This window comes from Spinacia oleracea, chromosome 6, assembly GCF_020520425.1.
Source record: "Spinacia oleracea cultivar Varoflay chromosome 6, BTI_SOV_V1, whole genome shotgun sequence".
In the NCBI taxonomy this organism is placed as follows: Eukaryota; Viridiplantae; Streptophyta; class Magnoliopsida; order Caryophyllales; family Amaranthaceae; genus Spinacia; species Spinacia oleracea.
In genome coordinates this window covers 118,131,864-118,150,554 of record NC_079492.1, presented here as the reverse complement: position 1 = coordinate 118,150,554, position 18,691 = coordinate 118,131,864, and the positions used below count along the sequence as shown (strand labels likewise).

General features: G+C 35.5%; 2 protein-coding genes and 2 long non-coding RNA genes across 5 annotated transcripts; 2 read left to right on the top strand and 2 right to left on the bottom strand.

The window, feature by feature from the left end:
- Positions 1 to 3,087: 3,087 nt before the first annotated feature.
- On the bottom strand, positions 3,088 to 4,980 carry LOC130463974 (uncharacterized). The gene is made up of 4 exons (XR_008924256.1): positions 4,760 to 4,980; positions 4,604 to 4,691; positions 4,177 to 4,242; positions 3,088 to 3,255 (listed from the first exon to the last, which is right to left on the bottom strand). It is a non-coding gene; the product is annotated as an uncharacterized lncRNA (long non-coding RNA).
- Positions 4,981 to 6,310: 1,330 nt separating this feature from the next.
- LOC130464080 (uncharacterized) lies at positions 6,311 to 8,153 on the bottom strand. Of its 2 annotated transcripts, none has more exons than XR_008924382.1 (3): positions 7,983 to 8,153; positions 7,400 to 7,914; positions 6,311 to 6,478 (listed from the first exon to the last, which is right to left on the bottom strand). It is a non-coding gene; the product is annotated as an uncharacterized lncRNA (long non-coding RNA). The 2 variants fall into 2 exon arrangements; XR_008924383.1 differs by having other exon boundaries at positions 7,400 to 7,465.
- Positions 8,154 to 11,800: 3,647 nt separating this feature from the next.
- LOC110802777 (histone-lysine N-methyltransferase SUVR3) lies at positions 11,801 to 15,451 on the top strand. Its single transcript, XM_022008231.2, has 2 exons — positions 11,801 to 12,461; positions 14,816 to 15,451. Exons 1-2 carry the CDS (start codon positions 11,870 to 11,872, stop codon positions 15,202 to 15,204), a joined length of 981 nt encoding a protein of 326 aa, XP_021863923.2. The 5' UTR covers positions 11,801 to 11,869; the 3' UTR covers positions 15,205 to 15,451.
- A 1,039-nt stretch (positions 15,452 to 16,490) lies between these two features.
- LOC110802787 (LOB domain-containing protein 20) lies at positions 16,491 to 18,656 on the top strand. Its single transcript, XM_022008237.2, has 2 exons — positions 16,491 to 17,042; positions 18,058 to 18,656. Exons 1-2 carry the CDS (start codon positions 16,683 to 16,685, stop codon positions 18,511 to 18,513), a joined length of 816 nt encoding a protein of 271 aa, XP_021863929.2. The 5' UTR covers positions 16,491 to 16,682; the 3' UTR covers positions 18,514 to 18,656.
- Positions 18,657 to 18,691: the final 35 nt, after the last annotated feature.

Genomic DNA, 18,691 nt, shown 5'->3' with positions numbered 1-18,691 from the left:
ACTGCGGGGATCGATGGAAACGAGTAGAGGCGAGGAATTTCACTTTAATAATATTCACCTAGTTTATGCTTAAAGTTATAATAGTTTAATTAAAAGACTTTTAGTAAGTTATGTACTTTAATTTTGAGAATATAAAGGATTATTATATTAAATTGGAGGTTTTTATGGCTTATGTATGATGTTGCCTTGTAATTTCCAAGAGGGAATTACGGCAGGTAATGTCCCGACCAAGTTAGGTTAATTCCGCTGCTAATTATGCTTTAATAAGTGATTTAGAGGTCGGGGCGTTACAGTTTGGTATTCAGAGCCAAGGTTCTGGATCATAAGTGCTAAACCTTACAGATTTGCACGTAATAGAATTCAATAGGCTTTAAGCAAAGAGTTTAGTTAAAAAGAATATGTTAAAATCATGTTAAGTTAAAATGAAATGAGTGTGAGCGTAGGAACGCACGGGATAAAAGGGATTCATTTCTCCTGTTATGTATGTTTTCTTGATTGAATATGTTATGCGAAATATCGATTATCAAGGTACTAATGATGCCACGAACGAAGCTCACATCAAGCGCAACATTTACGATGACGTCGCCCACAATGATGTTTCCCATGACGATTTCTATGACGACCAATCTATAAGAGACCACAAGGAGATGATGGAACGATTAGGAACGGAAAGTACGATGTCAACTGAATTAGTCAAAGATTCTCGAAAAACGAAAGTCACTAATGCGAACGAAAATGCGTCACTATTTAAGAAGTTTTCACCTCCGAATCCACCAATCTATGATCGCAAGCCGATTCGATGAAATTTGAAGACTAGATCAATCATATGGATCAACTACTCGAGACTTTCGACATGCTCTAACGAATGGAAGCGAATATGGTGCGAAAAAAGAATACTTGTTATTGATATCAAGGAAAAGATCATTTTGTTAAAGATTGTCCTAAACCACCTCCAACGAATACCGGAACATCAACCTCGACCAATCATGAACGAAACAACAACAATGCTAAATCGATCACGCCCGTCAACATATGTAAGAGCTTACATGATGAAAGACGAAGATGACGCCAACGTTGATATTATTTTAATTTAGTTTTCTCTCGCTTTGAAGCTGATTTCACTTTTATTGTTATATGTCATATTATGAGTTTCCTACCCTAGGAAGTCTAGGAAAAGTTTAAGCATTACTATTTTCTTCAAAGGAGTTAAGTTAAGCATGGTTCGAACTCAAAGATTTTGTGGATATGAATGGTTTTGAGGAATTTTGATCTTTAAGGATGGTATAAACGTTAGGAATACCAAGCGAGCATAAGGTTGTGGTTGATCACTAATTAAGTTAAGATTATTCGAATTTCAAAGTATTAAAGTTATGAACAAAAGTGATTCTTGGGTTACCTTTCCGATGAATATTTTGATGTTTATAAGTACTAAAGTCTAATATCTAGAATGATTGAGTAAGGAAGCTAAGAAGTTATACAGAAAAGTTATGAACCCAACATGAGTTATGATAAATGACCCACGAATAAGTTCTTGAGGATTTTACCAAAATAAGCTATCAAGAATTAGTCTGTCGATAAGATTTAATGATAGGGTACCGAAAGAACATAAGTTTGTATTTTAAGTGGCGAGTCACCGATTAAATCAAGGTTATACAAGGTTTAAAGCGTGTGAGTATAATTGATTTTTGAGTTACTATTCCGCACCCTTTATAATGATTGTTCTATGGTTGTAAGTACCTAAGTGTATTTTTAGATATGTTAAGGAAGCTAAGCTAGAATTTTAAAGTTATGTAAGAATATTATGCGAAACCAAACATGATTAAGGTTACACATGAAGTTCTGAGAATTATAAAAGAAGTTATCAAGAATTAGTTTTTCAGTAAGGTTGATGGTATTCTTGGTTTACCTTTTCGCATCATTTATAAGGATTGTTTTTGTGTAGTTATCGGAAAGGACGCTTGATTAACTCCATAAAAGAAAAGCTGAACTAGAGAATTTAAGGTTTTGCAAAAATGTTGTGAGGAAAAGTATGATTTATAGTGAGGACATGAAATTGAGTTGCATATAAAGCATTGAAATAAGTTATCGAGAATTCTGTCTATGAGGTTGATGATATTAATGAATGTTATGAAATTCGAAATGAGTTATGAATGATTGAGGAATGAAATGGAGTTGAGAATAGAAATTGACAAAATGACATGTTTGTAAAACCAGGTAGTATGAACTAAGTTTTCTAGAAGCTAGATTGTTTATGATAAAGGCATGCTTGATGGCTTAGCATTCTTCGCAAAATATGAGATTTTTCGACCTAAGGATAAGTAACCAAGTCGTATGTCTAACGATATATTTCTAGTCACGTGATTGAATTCGAACCCCTGCAACGAACGCAGTTAACGAAGTCACTCAACATAGACGAAAGACCGGAGATCGAAATCAAAAAGAATCGAATAATGAAAGTCAACAACAAAGATTTCTACAGCAAAGGAGCCAATAGCAAATGAAAGTGAAATGTCTCTAATTATTCGCCCATGAACAATATGATGTATGAATGACTATGTTTTCTATGAATGATTATGTTATTGTCCACCATGCTCGTGTGTTAGATCGAATGATTATGAATGTTATACTTATGTTGAATTTGAAAATTTCAATTTATGAACTATGTCTCTATGATATGGATTATGTTTATGCTGACATGATTGTACTGGTAATCTAATGGTCATACGCGAATGCCGTCTTCGATGGAAGTTCTCCTGAGCTCAGAGTACGAGATTATTATTATAATAAATAACTTTTACAACTATTTGAGTCTTGCAATTGATAGATAAATATTTATTTTCATTATATATACATATATTTTCAGAATTATAATTTTGCATTAAAAACTACTATTTTTGGTGGAAAATATTTTCAAATAGGATCTCGCAAAGTAAAATAGGTGTAACACCCCCAAAATTTGGACCTTTTATATAATCAAAAACTCTGTTTTTATATCGTAAAACAATCGTCCAAACCTTGGGAGTGTCACTGCTACATTTATTCTCCATAGAAAATAAATGCAAAGCAACAAAACAATTTAAAACCATTAAAGTCAAAATTAACTAAGTGGTCTAAAGGTGGCCAATAAAATATTACAACCAATTAATCCCAATAAAATAAATAACAAAATCCAACTTAGACTGGAATAGAAATTGTCTCTTGACTAGGTGGTTATTCTAAGCGTCTCCTCACTCATAGCCAAATACCTTTACCAACCTGCAAAAATAAATAGAAAAGAGACAAGAGAGACAAACTCCCAAAAATCAGATAAACTGAGTAATTCCAACTCCATCCCGTAAAATAAATAATTTTAGTTTGAAAAACGTTTTGAGTACATAAAGTAAATAATTAAACAACAAGTATCAATTTAATAATTCCATTATTAAACTCATCACATAAGGTCAATATTAATTAAGTGAGGGAAAGAGAACGCTAAGGGTCGCGCGTAACCCTTGAGAATGGCCAAAGTAAGATGAGTACAGAATGTCCCTAGTGTGCACACCCCTCGCTAATTGTCTATGGGTCTCCGCGACCGCGCACCAATAGATTTAGGAGGAAGACTAAGCAGAAAGTTTAATACAGAATAATAGAAACCTACTAGAAGCCTATCGGGTCTCCACTAACGTGCACCGATAGAACAACATCTAGAAGGGCAACCTGTTCCTAACCCTTACGGGCTTTTCCCTCTGAGATTACACTTTACGTAATTAATATTTTAATAAGGTTCAAGCACATAATAGAAAGACATAATAAAATAGTTACCAGAAGAAAACCAAAACACAACAAGTCCATTAATACATACGACAATCATTGTAATCCATTTACACTTCTTATATCAAAGAGCTCATAATGCTCCATCAATTACAACCCCAATGTTCACGGCATGCATCCAAATTAAAATTAACCAGCAATTCTCCGCATTGTACAACAAGTATCATTGACATTTTCATAAACTACTTATAGGATTCAAATATCACTTTCAAAATAATACTACTACTTCGAACTAGATAGGCTTATAAATTCAAATTACGTAACTCGTGTATATAACACTTTATCTACCAAACACATGATAACACATAAATATGTCCAAAATACTTTTCCTAACGGGAGCTAAAGATGATGGACATTGAAAATTACCTTTAACGCGCCTGATTTCTCAAGGTACGGAATCTTAATTCGGAAGAACCACCTAGTAATCCCCGTCTACAAATAAATAATAACAAGCCTTAATCAGTATATTAATCCATTAGTTAGGAATACTACCTATGCTAGCTCTCGCAAATTAGTACTTCGTAGAGGTTACTCCAAAATCCATTTCACTGATATGCCCACAACACTATAGATAGTAAAATTCTTTTATAAAACCAAGTTAGTGCCTTTTAATCATGAGATCAATTAAAATAAAACAAGCAGGTCATTAGCAAGAAATCAATGGCCTAAAAGCTGCTGCTACATCCAACCTAACGAAATCAAGAAGGTTTTATTTACTTATTATTATTAGTTTATTTAGTCAAACAAGGCATAATGTAGATAAGAATCCATATCCTAGTAATTTGAGCATTACCGACATGAAAATAAGAGGGGAAGGTCAAACTCAGCTCTATTTAAACTAGCCAGCGAGTGAATTGCAACAGGAGAAACAAAAGATGCACCTGCATAGTACAAGCGGGAGATGAATTGGTAATTTGTGCCAAAATCAAGGTTGAGGGAGATAACTTACCAGGAGATGGAGGAAATTAAGAGATGTCCTTGATGACGGCAGAGGTGCGAGAGGGCAAGAGTTTATTATAGTAGTCAATTTACACGGCATGAATTTTGAGGTTTGTGGGAGTATATATAACATACGGTGATTAGGGTTTAATTAGGAGACTAAATTTCAGAACCTTTATAAAACAATCTAAAAATACTTTTTTTTTTTTTAAACTCATTAAAACTTTTATTTTAAAATTGTAAAATTATCTTAAGTTACCAAAATAGTTTATTAAAAAAAATACCCGAAAGTTCGGGATATTACATCTACTCCTCCTAAAAACAAAGTTCGTCCTCGAACTTTACAGTTAGCTCTCACATAAGACCCACTTATAATAAAACTTCGGGGAATTACAATCACCCCCTCTAAAAACAAAGTTCGTCCTCGAACATTAATATTAGCTCTCATGATGGATACTCGAAACAACAAACTTGACATATTACACCTACTACTCCTTAAAATAAGGTCGGCCTCCTAACTAGAAGTTCGTCCTAAGACTTCAAGGTTAGCTACATACGACTACTTTGTACAAAAGAAATGAATAAATTAGTATCACACTCTACCCCTCTTAAAAGGAGTTTCGTCCCCGAAACTCTAACTCTTAATGGTGTTACTCCTTGCCATGCGCGTGCTACCATGACATACTATCACATATAACACATCATATAAACCCACAAATAGGTCACGTACATCAATATTCTAAGGGAGAAATAGACTTATAAACAAATAATCGTAACGTATATTATCATCTACGCATGGAATCTGTTAAAAGAAAAAAAAAGATAACGTAACTCAAAAATTGTAACCAACAACACGCTAAGGGATGCAGAACGAGCTTCTGGTCGCCTCTTTTGGGAATCATATGATCATTTTCAGTTAATGGTTCCTTCATGAAAGTCAGAGATCTCAAAAAGTTAATGAAGTTAGGCTTAAGAATCGCTCGATTTGGAGTTGGGAGTCAGGAGATACGCCATTTTGAATTCTGGTGCCGATGTAGTCTTCTTGACTTATTGCTATCGTTGCTCTACCCAACAAAAACAAGGGTGGGAATGGGTGGGAAGCTCTTTTATCGTCCTTCAATTGAGCAATCACTTCTCAAGGTCACTTATAGAACAATAGAAAGAAGGAAAATAACACATAGTAGTACTAGAACTAAGTACTTCACATAGTGTCAAAATAAGACCCTTTTTGCGTCCCGCGCTCACGGCTTTATAAGAAGCTAATTAATCTTATTTTCATTTATCTAAAATAACCCAATTCATTTTATTAATCCTAATTCTTAATTATTCCATTTAGTCCTAATTTAAAACTCGACACTAGGATATGAAGATCCTAGTATCAAAAGAATTGAAACCTAAGCTCTGATACCAATTTGGAACACCCCCAAAATTTGGACCTTTTATATAATCAAAAACTCTGTTTTTATATCGTAAAACAATCGTCCAAACCTTGGGAGTGTCACTGCTACATTTATTCTCCATAGAAAATAAATGCAAAGCAACAAAACAATTTAAAACCATTAAAGTCAAAATTAACTAAGTGGTCTAAAGGTGGCCAATAAAATATTACAACCAATTAATCCCAATAAAATAAATAACAAAATCCAACTTAGACTGGAATAGAAATTGTCTCTTGACTAGGTGGTTATTCTAAGCGTCTCCTCACTCATAGCCAAATACCTTTACCAACCTGCAAAAATAAATAGAAAAGAGACAAGAGAGACAAACTCCCAAAAATCAGATAAACTGAGTAATTCCAACTCCATCCCGTAAAATAAATAATTTTAGTTTGAAAAACGTTTTGAGTACATAAAGTAAATAATTAAACAACAAGTATCAATTTAATAATTCCATTATTAAACTCATCACATAAGGTCAATATTAATTAAGTGAGGGAAAGAGAACGCTAAGGGTCGCGCGTAACCCTTGAGAATGGCCAAAGTAAGATGAGTACAGAATGTCCCTAGTGTGCACACCCCTCGCTAATTGTCTATGGGTCTCCGCGACCGCGCACCAATAGATTTAGGAGGAAGACTAAGCAGAAAGTTTAATACAGAATAATAGAAACCTACTAGAAGCCTATCGGGTCTCCACTAACGTGCACCGATAGAACAACATCTAGAAGGGCAACCTGTTCCTAACCCTTACGGGCTTTTCCCTCTGAGATTACACTTTACGTAATTAATATTTTAATAAGGTTCAAGCACATAATAGAAAGACATAATAAAATAGTTACCAGAAGAAAACCAAAACACAACAAGTCCATTAATACATACGACAATCATTGTAATCCATTTACACTTCTTATATCAAAGAGCTCATAATGCTCCATCAATTACAACCCCAATGTTCACGGCATGCATCCAAATTAAAATTAACCAGCAATTCTCCGCATTGTACAACAAGTATCATTGACATTTTCATAAACTACTTATAGGATTCAAATATCACTTTCAAAATAATACTACTACTTCGAACTAGATAGGCTTATAAATTCAAATTACGTAACTCGTGTATATAACACTTTATCTACCAAACACATGATAACACATAAATATGTCCAAAATACTTTTCCTAACGGGAGCTAAAGATGATGGACATTGAAAATTACCTTTAACGCGCCTGATTTCTCAAGGTACGGAATCTTAATTCGGAAGAACCACCTAGTAATCCCCGTCTACAAATAAATAATAACAAGCCTTAATCAGTATATTAATCCATTAGTTAGGAATACTACCTATGCTAGCTCTCGCAAATTAGTACTTCGTAGAGGTTACTCCAAAATCCATTTCACTGATATGCCCACAACACTATAGATAGTAAAATTCTTTTATAAAACCAAGTTAGTGCCTTTTAATCATGAGATCAATTAAAATAAAACAAGCAGGTCATTAGCAAGAAATCAATGGCCTAAAAGCTGCTGCTACATCCAACCTAACGAAATCAAGAAGGTTTTATTTACTTATTATTATTAGTTTATTTAGTCAAACAAGGCATAATGTAGATAAGAATCCATATCCTAGTAATTTGAGCATTACCGACATGAAAATAAGAGGGGAAGGTCAAGCTCAGCTCTATTTAAACTAGCCAGCGAGTGAATTGCAACAGGAGAAACAAAAGATGCACCTGCATAGTACAAGCGGGAGATGAATTGGTAATTTGTGCCAAAATCAAGGTTGAGGGAGATAACTTACCAGGAGATGGAGGAAATTAAGAGATGTCCTTGATGACGGCAGAGGTGCGAGAGGGCAAGAGTTTATTATAGTAGTCAATTTACACGGCATGAATTTTGAGGTTTGTGGGAGTATATATAACATACGGTGATTAGGGTTTAATTAGGAGACTAAATTTCAGAACCTTTATAAAACAATCTAAAAATACTTTTTTTTTTTAAACTCATTAAAACTTTTATTTTAAAATTGTAAAATTATCTTAAGTTACCAAAATAGTTTATTAAAAAAAATACCCGAAAGTTCGGGATATTACAATAGGAGCCTAGTCTATGCTAACAAGTTTGCCCCTTTTATGTTCTTTGCTCCTCGATCCTATTATATGAAATCAAGTGGAGATACGAAAGACGATGGCGAGATGTAATTGACCTTAATGACGATTAAGGATCAATATATAATTTTGCCCCTTTTGCATTCTTTACTCTTCGATTCTAGGTCTCGAGTTGAAGTAGAGTCCTAAAAGATGATGGCGGAACGAAGGCTAGACATTGTCGGGATTGAAATAAAATTTTGAGATCTTGGTTTTAAAATAAAACATCATACTTTCATTCGAGTGTTTTCAATTTCATTAATCATTTTTATAAATCTAATTTTCAAGTTTCGAGGACGAAACTTTTTCTAAGGGGGTAAGAATGTAATACCCCGAGTTTTTAAAACTCGATTAATTATGCTTAATTATTTTTATTTAGCTTAAATCGTTTTAAATCCTAATTTCGAACTTTATTTTAATTAACAAAGTTTTATTTCGCTTGAATTTTTAATATTGCTACACGATTTATTTTTCAATTTATAATTTAATTTTCATATTTACGAGCATAACGAACTTTTTAAATTTTAATTATTTTCCGGATTTCTAAATTTATTTTATTCGGAAACTAAAGTAATTATTTAACGTTCTTATCGGAAACTAATTTATTTTTCGTTAACGATATTTATTATTATTTTTATTTTTATAAAGAATTAATTTAGCTAAACATTTCTATTTTTAGTAGTTTCCTAAAATAGCAACAAAATTTCTGAATTTTAGTCCAACAATGTGAAATTACGAAAATGCCCTTGGAGGAGCAAAATTCCATTTATCTCTTCCTCCTACTCTCCACGTATGTTTCATTCCCCCTTTTCTTTGAAATCAGTCAAAATTCTTGCCTTGGAGACCAAGGATTTCTCCTTCTTCATCACTCTACCTTCTTACAAAAATCAGAATTTCCAATTCAATTTCAATAAATCAACCAAAACACAAAAAACCAATCTTACTCTCCTTGTTCTTCTATGACTCAAATCACCACCGCCAACATCCACCGTCCGACCACCACCTCAACCATCGACCACCACTTTCTACCACCTCTGACAACCACCTCAACCACCCTGACCGCCGTTGCCCCCCAGCACCACCGTACCCCACCGTACTCCCTCTCCTTTCCTACGCAACTCCCCTGCCCTCTCCCTCTTTTCTCTTCGCAGCACCACCCCCGACAACCACCACCACCTCCAGCCACCTTCATCCACCTAGTAAACCAACATCCGCCCCCAAAAACTCCGGCGAACCGCTGCGCCGCCGCCCAGAACCAAACTGAAATACCCCCCTCCCCTGTTTTGCGCAACCTCTCCCCTACCTTTGCTCTCCTTCGCGCCCAGCCGTCGGCGCCTCCGTGCTGCCACCATTCCTCCTCCCTTCTTTTCTGTGCGCAAGCCACGACCACCGCACCTCCCTGAACCACCCCACGTTCCCCTCCCCTGTTCTCTCTCCTAATTGCGCAACCACCGCGCCTTGCCTCCCTCCTCACTCGACTCCCCTGCTCTCTCTCTTGCACAACCACTGCGCCACTGTGCTGGCGTTACCGTCGGCGCCGCTCAGGCCGCTCAGACCCGCCGCCCAGCTCAGCCGCCCTCTCTTTCCTCCCTCCTCTTCTGTCCTCTTCGTGTTCCTTCCCCTTCCCCTGTTTCGTGCCTGCTCCCAGAAAACCAAAACCAATTTTTGGTTTTGGTTGGTTTTTACTCTCCTTTAAAACCCACCATTAATTGGGCCATTCTAAATTGGGCTTTTGGTAAGAAACCAATTTGCTATTTCAGATTTTGTAATTTATTAATTTTTATGTTTTAATAAATTTTTATGAAATAATTATTATTATTTACTAATAAATAGTTACTATTTTTCAGGTTAATTTTACGAAAATAAGTTACTAGTTTTGTTGTAAAAATGGAATTTAAATAATATTTTCATGAAAACCGATTTTTATGATATATATATATATATATATATATATATATATATATATATATATATATGTATATATTTCGATTAAAAATTCGATTAATAATAATATTTTCGTTAGATTTCGAAATTATACTTTTTATTAAAATTTGTTATTTATAAATTCATTACTTATAAAATTTATGATTTATAAAATATTGATTTCAAATTATTTATCGATTTAGTACTAATTCCATAATTTATTATTTTGGAAGAAATTGGACTCGGAGTTCAGGACGAACGAACCATCGAAAATCCTTAGCAAAATCGTGGAAGTTAGGTAACGGCTATTGCTAGTACCCGCAATCCCTTTATAAATGTATTATGAAATTATGACGTTATGATTGGATTTATGAATTAAATGTTTTGACATGTTTTATGGATTGTGGGAATGAATTATGATTTGATTGAATTGTTTCCTATAATATGATTTGATTGAGTTTTCTCATAAAATGATGTTTATGCAATGCTATGAAAGAAATGATGTTTTATTTGATCCCAGGATCAAAATGATGATTTATGATATAAAAGGAGTTATGTTATTTCAACTGAAATACAAGCCAAGGCTTGGTAAAATTACATACAACATGATAAATGAAAGTGAAAGACCTGGTTTGTCCGGCGGTATATAAACTACCATCTTCCTATCTACCGGTCATGCATGCACCACGGACACCTGTCCACCCATGGATTACGAGCCCAGGCTCCCATGGTTTATGAGCCCAGGCTTAGGGCCCAGGCCCATGTTACGATGATGAGCCCAGGCTCAGGGCCCAGGCCCAGTGGAGAATTCCTTCACGGTTCGTACTTGCCGACAACTAGCATGTTAATTAAAAGTTTATGAATGACGTTTTTCATTAAAAGTTTATGAATGAATTAAATATGATGTTTTATTAAATGTTTTACCCATTCTATTCTCCCTGTGTTATTAAATAAAATGAGTTGAAATGAATTTACGTTGCTAGGGTAGTCGTTACTGGGTCTTCGGCTCACCGTTTTGTTTTCCATTTTAGGTACTGCGGGGATCGATGGAAACGAGTAGAGGCGAGGAATTTCACTTTAATAATATTCACCTAGTTTATGCTTAAAGTTATAATAGTTTAATTAAAAGACTTTTAGTAAGTTATGTACTTTAATTTTGAGAATATAAAGGATTATTATATTAAATTGGAGGTTTTTATGGCTTATGTATGATGTTGCCTTGTAATTTCCAAGAGGGAATTACGGCAGGTAATGTCCCGACAAAGTTAGGTTAATTCCGCTGCTAATTATGCTTTAATAAGTGATTTAGAGGTCGGGGCGTTACAGAGACTCAATTCTTCAGCTGACAAATTCGCATTTCTTTTTCCTCAACTTTTTTTTTTTATAAAAATATATAGTCAAGTAAGCTCTAATATACAATCAAATAAGCTTTAATGGATAGTCACGAACAAAAATATACAACTACAATCATAAAATATACCGTCAATTAGAAGCTTGGACCCCATTAGAGGTTTAACCAGTTAAAAATCAAAGTTTTTAAAAAGGGCGCCAAATCAAAGACATTTCATACCAAATCGGCATATCATCTCCCCCAATTTTCGCACTCCTAGTGTCAGTGATGAGCTCTCCTCCTTCAAAGCGATATGAACAGCACAGATTCCTTTCAATCGCAGAACTCCTTCTTCCATGGCTAACCCCACAAGAACTCTCCACCATATCCTGCACCTGCCACACCCTATCCCGCCTCTCCAAACGCATCACCGCCGTCCGATCCTCCGATGCTTCTAGATCATTTGAACCCCTTCCCATCCCTTTCATCAACACCGTGGATTCTCACCCCTACACTTACTTCCTCTACACCCCCACATGCCTTATTTCCTCCCCCGATTTTGCCCGCCAATTTTGGGGTTCCCCTTTAAACCCTAACCCTATTCCCCAAATCAATTTTGATTCTTTTGCGGAAGTTTCTGGCACTGTTGGGTGTGATTGTGGTGAAATTTGTGATGAGGAGTGCTCTTGTTTAGTGTTGAGGGGCGGTGTAGTGGTTACCGAATGCGGAATGAGTTGTGATTGCGAGTTAAGTTGTGGGAATCGGGAGACTCAGAAGGGTGTTACTGTCGAGTTGAAGATTGTTAGGGTTGAGAATAAGGGTTGGGGTTTGTTTGCTGCTCAATTTATTCCTTCAGGACTGTTTGTTTGTGAATATGCAGGTAATTTCAAGTTAATATCTCTTTTTAGAATAATCTTTGTTCTGAATAAGTATTGTGCAATTTTGTTCTAATGCCTGGAAGTTTTAGCAATTAAGTTTCCGTATGAAGTTAGTATGTTAGTTGAGAATGTAGTTCTTGTTGAAATTCTGGGCTGTGCGGATGAAAGACGGCAATGATGTAGATGAATGTGAGTTACCTCATAACCTTTGCTTATTTATTAGGAACAAGGTTGAATTGAACCGTTTAAATCAAATTATTGTAGAATATCAAAAGCTTGTTTAAGGGGAAATTTATTATGTATGCACGGGAGCCTGTTTCAATTGGTGAACAAGCTAGAATATACTACTTAATCTTCCGAGTTTGGAGAGGGATGCTTAATCTTGTGGTCATTATGCAAAAAATCTTAAACATTTATATGGTGATACTAGTTTAGCTTGGGTTATTAAGAATTTAACACCCTTACTAACATCATTATTCAGTTCGGAAAGTTCTAAAGCATTTTAGTGGTTGGTTAGCTATTCTTTCTGGGATGGTTGAATGTTGGGAGCAGTGTATAAAAAGGCGCATTTAGGTGCTGAGACGCCAGGGGTGAAGCACTGAAGCACCTATATTATCCAGGCGAGGCGACCCTGAGGCGTACATCAGTCCAATTATTATAGTTTTTAGGCGCACTGAGGCATACCAAAGTTGTGCCGGGCGCAGCAGGACAACTATCGCGTCCGTGCTCCGTGAACCTTTGTATACATTGGCTGTGAGGTTTTGGTTATTTTCCTTGCATAGATTTATCGGAGTTAAAATGGGAAGTTCCTTCAAATATATGTTCATTTAAACTTGTGGTTTGTTTTGTCCTATTATCTTGGTAAACACCCCCCCTGGCATTTCTGCTTTTGATTGTATATATTTATCATACACTGGTGGGGTATCTATCTCAAAGCTCCACTTCCTCAAAGTTTTGGGCGTTATGGCTTATGAAATAGGCTTTCTAATTCAGGCTGCCTGATTCCTTGGCTTGATGTCTGGGCTGTTTCTGGACCTAGTATTGTGCCACAACCTTTCCCAAATCTTGCTGCTCTTGGGAAAGTTAAAGATAGATCGAAATTGCTTGTCATCCTTTATAGTTTACACGAGAAGGATCAACCTATAACCACATTTTTTTGGTATAGTTTGAAGAGAGGGTAAGGATTATAATCCTTAACTGAAATTTCCCGAGTTGGTATATGAATTTTTATATCAGCGGATATACCAACGAAGAGCTGATAGTCTGATGCAGGCTGATGGTAGGCTCTTATGAACCTTATACCACATTAACCATGACCTTGTACATTACGTGACATCATAGTAAATTACACTTTTGGGCTGTGCAAGGTTTTATCGCAATTAAAACTTTGGTTCCATAGGTGGCGGCTGGGAGATAATCTGTTCGATTACCTCAATTCTCCATAACCATTTTATATTACTCATCAGGCTGTGTTGGCTTTGTGTGAAACTCGACTATCCCACGACAGGTAATCATGGAGGTTTGGTTACATTATCTTTTAGGTTGCTTTCTTGTTCCTCCACGGTGCTTTGGCTGAGAAAAGTCAGCGATAAAAAGAGCTCGCAGATGGAAAAGGAAATGAGAATATATGCATTTGTGTGAATTGCACTTTCCTTATTTTGCTGAAATGTAGGATATCCTCGGCCCCCCCTGCGGTAGATCTCTTTCATTAACTTTTTTATCTTCCCTTAAAATCTTATGTTAGACTTGTTTTTCATTTACTCTTTGTTTTGGTTGTTGAGGGAGAGGTAGAAAATCAAACTGGGGGGAATTGATGGCTAGTATTAGTAAGAAAGTATTTGCAAAACAAAACATAAGAATGGGAGAGTATCATCATGTTCCTTTTGCATTTACAGTTTCTGATGAACCATCTGCGACCCCTGTTGTTTGGTTTCTCTAATGTTCTCTTCTCAGCTAGTCAGCTTATTACTTTTGGTGAATCCTAGTTATAAAGTCCGGCAACTAGAATAACCAGTTTCTCAAAGACAACCATTATTATTGGGATTGTCATGAGTTTTTTTGTGCTCCAAAATGAATCTATCAGACACTAGACATAGTAGACAGTGTTTCCAAACAAGAGCTCTGATGCTGTTATTCTGGTTTTTAGTTTTTCTGATAATTTTATCTGCCCTGCCTCTCCCATGATGGTCTGTTTTCTTACTTGATGCAACTGTGACAAAGTTATGATGTAAATTTTCTGTGGTAGTTGTGTAATTGTTACTACTCTGTATATATTATAGAACAATAAGAAATACTGGCTGAGCATGTATGAACATATCAATTTCCATCTTGATGGTTGATTTAAACTCTAAATTAGGTGAACTATTGACAACTAAAGAGGCAAACAGACGGCAACAAGTATATGATGAACTTACAAAAGGTGGTCGGTTTTCATCTGCTCTTTTGGTGGTGCGGGAGTTTCTTCCTTCAAGGAAAGCATGTTTCAGAATCAACATTGACGCCACAAGAATCGGAAATGTTGCACGGTTCATAAACCATTCTTGTGATGGCGGCAATCTATCAACTGTACTGATCAGAAGTTCAGGAGCTCTGTTGCCCCGGGTTTGCTTTTTTACTTCCAGAGATATACAGGCAGGTGAAGAACTTAGCTTTAGCTATGGGGATGTCAGGCTTAGGCCCGAAGGGTTGCATTGTTTTTGTGGTAGCTCTTGTTGTTTCGGCATTATGCCCTCAGAAGACACCTGACATGACTACAACAATTGCTACTGTTCTAAACATGCATGCTTTCCACATTCCAGAAAAAGGCAATATTATGGTAAACATTTTTCATTCATAGCGTAAAGCCGTAAACCATTCTACAATATGCCTTGATCCGTTACATAATATCGTTTTTCTTGAGAAAACATTTTCCATGAAAGTATGTATTTGTTCAAAAAGTTACACTGACACGATATTGTTCCATTTTTACTGAAATTGTTGAAACTTTGAAATACGTGCAACGACAATAATGTTATAATTTCTTTTAATCAACTTGATTTAGTACGTGATTACTCTCAAGTTATTATCTTAGGGTATGTTTTATTCACCTAATTTTCACTTATTTTATCTGAATTTATTTTAGGGATTATTTTTGCGTGGACCTGGTCCACAATAATATTAGTGTGAATCCAAAATTAATAGTTTTCTCTAGCACCCTTTTGACACTCATAGTGATCTTTATTGTTCATATAGTAACTATAATAAACTAAACACCAAAATTCTTAGATATAGTAACCATTTTTTGAAGCATAGTAACCCTATATTTTTAAAAGCGAATCGTGACTTAAAATCACATTATTCAAGCACAAAACATGTATCAACGATACTAATTTACATTTTTATCATAATAATCTTAATAAAATGCCAAAATAAATTGGGAATAAGTTGTTGACTTTATTTTAAGATATGGTTCACAATAAATTTAATGTGGACCAAGTCCATTTAAGAATTGGTGTTATTTTAGTTATAAATTGTATTTGATCAATCCTTATTTTTCTTAAACTTATATTAACTGACTTATCTGAAATTAACTGAATTTATCTGAACTTATTGTTTCCTGAAGTACGTGAAAATAAAGTGAATAGAATAGAGCCTAAGTTAACCCATTTTGTCGTTTTGGCGTTCGAATCTTGGTGTGCACTTCATCATATTCATTTGTTTTCAACAAAAAAATTAGTTTCAACCCAAAAATGGCAAATACATAAAATATGACAAAACCATAATATAGATAATATACATTAAGATATGATCTATGAACCTGAGTTGCGACCATTTCCCACACGCTACGGGCAGCACAAATCTTGTGCCTCCCTTAACAAGACAGATTAGATTACTTAATCACATAACTAACACTAATTAATTAATTAATTAGTTGCTACTTCAATAGTAATACACACTTAAGTAGCATTAATATAAACCAAAACTAACTTTTGAAAAAACAAGAAAAACCCACTCTCTTTTCAATTCCCCCCAAAATTTACCAACCATTAATATAATTTATAACGGTTTTCCATATTTTCATAATAATAATAAGTTTTAATTAGTAACCTCATAATCATATTAACCTTGCCAAACCCATTCATGAAACAAACGTGGACCTCTCTTCCCTTCACCCCTTATAACCCACCTTCACCCCCACCTCTATCAACCCTTCTATTCACACCCTCTATCATATTCTGCCACCCATGCCGGACCACCGCGGGCAAGGGGAGCAGGGTCGCCGGAAAGGCGGGCTTGGGAAACGGGCCTCTGCCGCTTCTGGCGAACAAGAGGGTACACTAGCTCCTTGTGGTGCTTGTAAGTTTCTTAGGAGGAAGTGTACAAATGGGTGCATTTTTGCTCCTCATTTCGGGTCGGACCAAGGTGCAGCCCGTTTCGCGGCCGTTCATAAGGTGTTTGGAGCTAGTAATGTGTCTAAGTTGTTGCTTCATATTCCGGTGAACCGGAGGCAGGATGCCGTGGTTACCATATCATACGAGGCTCAAGCTCGGCTTTCTGATCCGGTTTATGGTTGCGTCTCAACAATACTTGCCTTGCAGCAACAGGTGAACTCTTTTTCTCCATGCTTAATAACGTAACGTACTGTACATTAACGCATCTTAGCCTGTCATGCATTTTTTAAGGAATGTACATGTAAAAATCACACCTTTTAATACAAATTACAAATAGCGGTAGGGATAGGCATGATCTATTGTATATAAATTCTCAGTTTTAACCACTATGCCAAAACATCATTAGTATGAAATCGTTATGTTATGTATCTACGGTTCCACACAAAATTATCGTGTCATACTATTCCACATCTGGCTTTTCATTTAATTAACACTCCGTATAAAAGATATCATATTTAATAACAAGATAAAGGATAAGATTATTGCATACAAAGTTAATGTTCTATATATGTTCAACTTTGAACCCGTAACGAGGACCTTTTTTTTTTTTTTTTTTTTTTTGACGTAGGCTTAATTTGCACGAATAAAACTATGTTACATAGTACAATTAAAACTGAAATAAAAGGACCTATACTAGGATCATTAGTTTTAGCCCTCTGACATGTTTTGTTTGTAAGAACAAGAGTAGATCGTTATAATAAAATCATCTACTTCGTAGTCCGCAAAATTTCTGTTAATAATTCTACCAAGGGAAAAATCGAATTTTTGAAAATGATGCATTTCCAACATAAAAAGAGCGATTCATTTTGTGACGCATAATTCATGCAATTAAGCAACCCAAGGCAACAAAACAGAATTGAAGAGCGTACAAATTAATTAATGTATTTTACGTTAAAAGGTTGATGTCTTCTAGAAATAAACAAATTAGTGTTGTAGGCTACTTTAATGACGGAGATGAAATGAAATAGTTATTTATCGAATAAATATAATATTATTCGTATTAGTTTATCAAATAAGTCACGGGGGCACAGAACTAAAATAAGAATAAGTACGGAGTGACATAAACATTGATCATAAAAAATAAAAAGTGAAACGTAAGATTTGGAATCGATGTTGAAATGATACTACGTATGTAAAATGAGTTTGATATGTTGGTAAAATAAACCAGGTAGCAACCTTACAAGCAGAGTTAGCGATGGTACAGAGCCAAGTAATGAACAGCCGGTTGGCGATGGCAAACGCCCTTCAGACCTCACAACAACATCAACAACACCAGCAACTAAGCAACAACAATGGATATGAAGTAATGCATCTTCCTCATCACCACCATGTTCATCAGCCAGCTTACTCCAACAATTCATCAGCTTCAAACAACCTTCTTAACCTGAATAATACTACTACTGCAACTGCAACTGCAACTGCGGCAGCTGCATATGCTTCTTATAATAATAATAATAATAATAATAGTAATGAGTTTGGTGCTACTGTTGCTGATGCTTCTACTGCTCCGTCTTCCCACAGTCTTGATCTTCTGCGTCTTTCTAGACCGTCACAAGATGATGATGAAGATGATGAACATATTAGCCGCAACCACATTGCCTTTGCCAACCACCTCATCCATTAACCATCGTTTAATTGGTACTTGAGTATTGGCACGTTTTATATTACTTTGACCATCATTGTAATTTGTAAGTTTAAAGAGATAGTTCAAGGGACAAAACAAGAGTTTAGATATAAGAAACTCGTGCTTCCAAAGTTTCATAGCCATTGCATTTTTAGCAGGCCGAAGATAGGAAAATAGA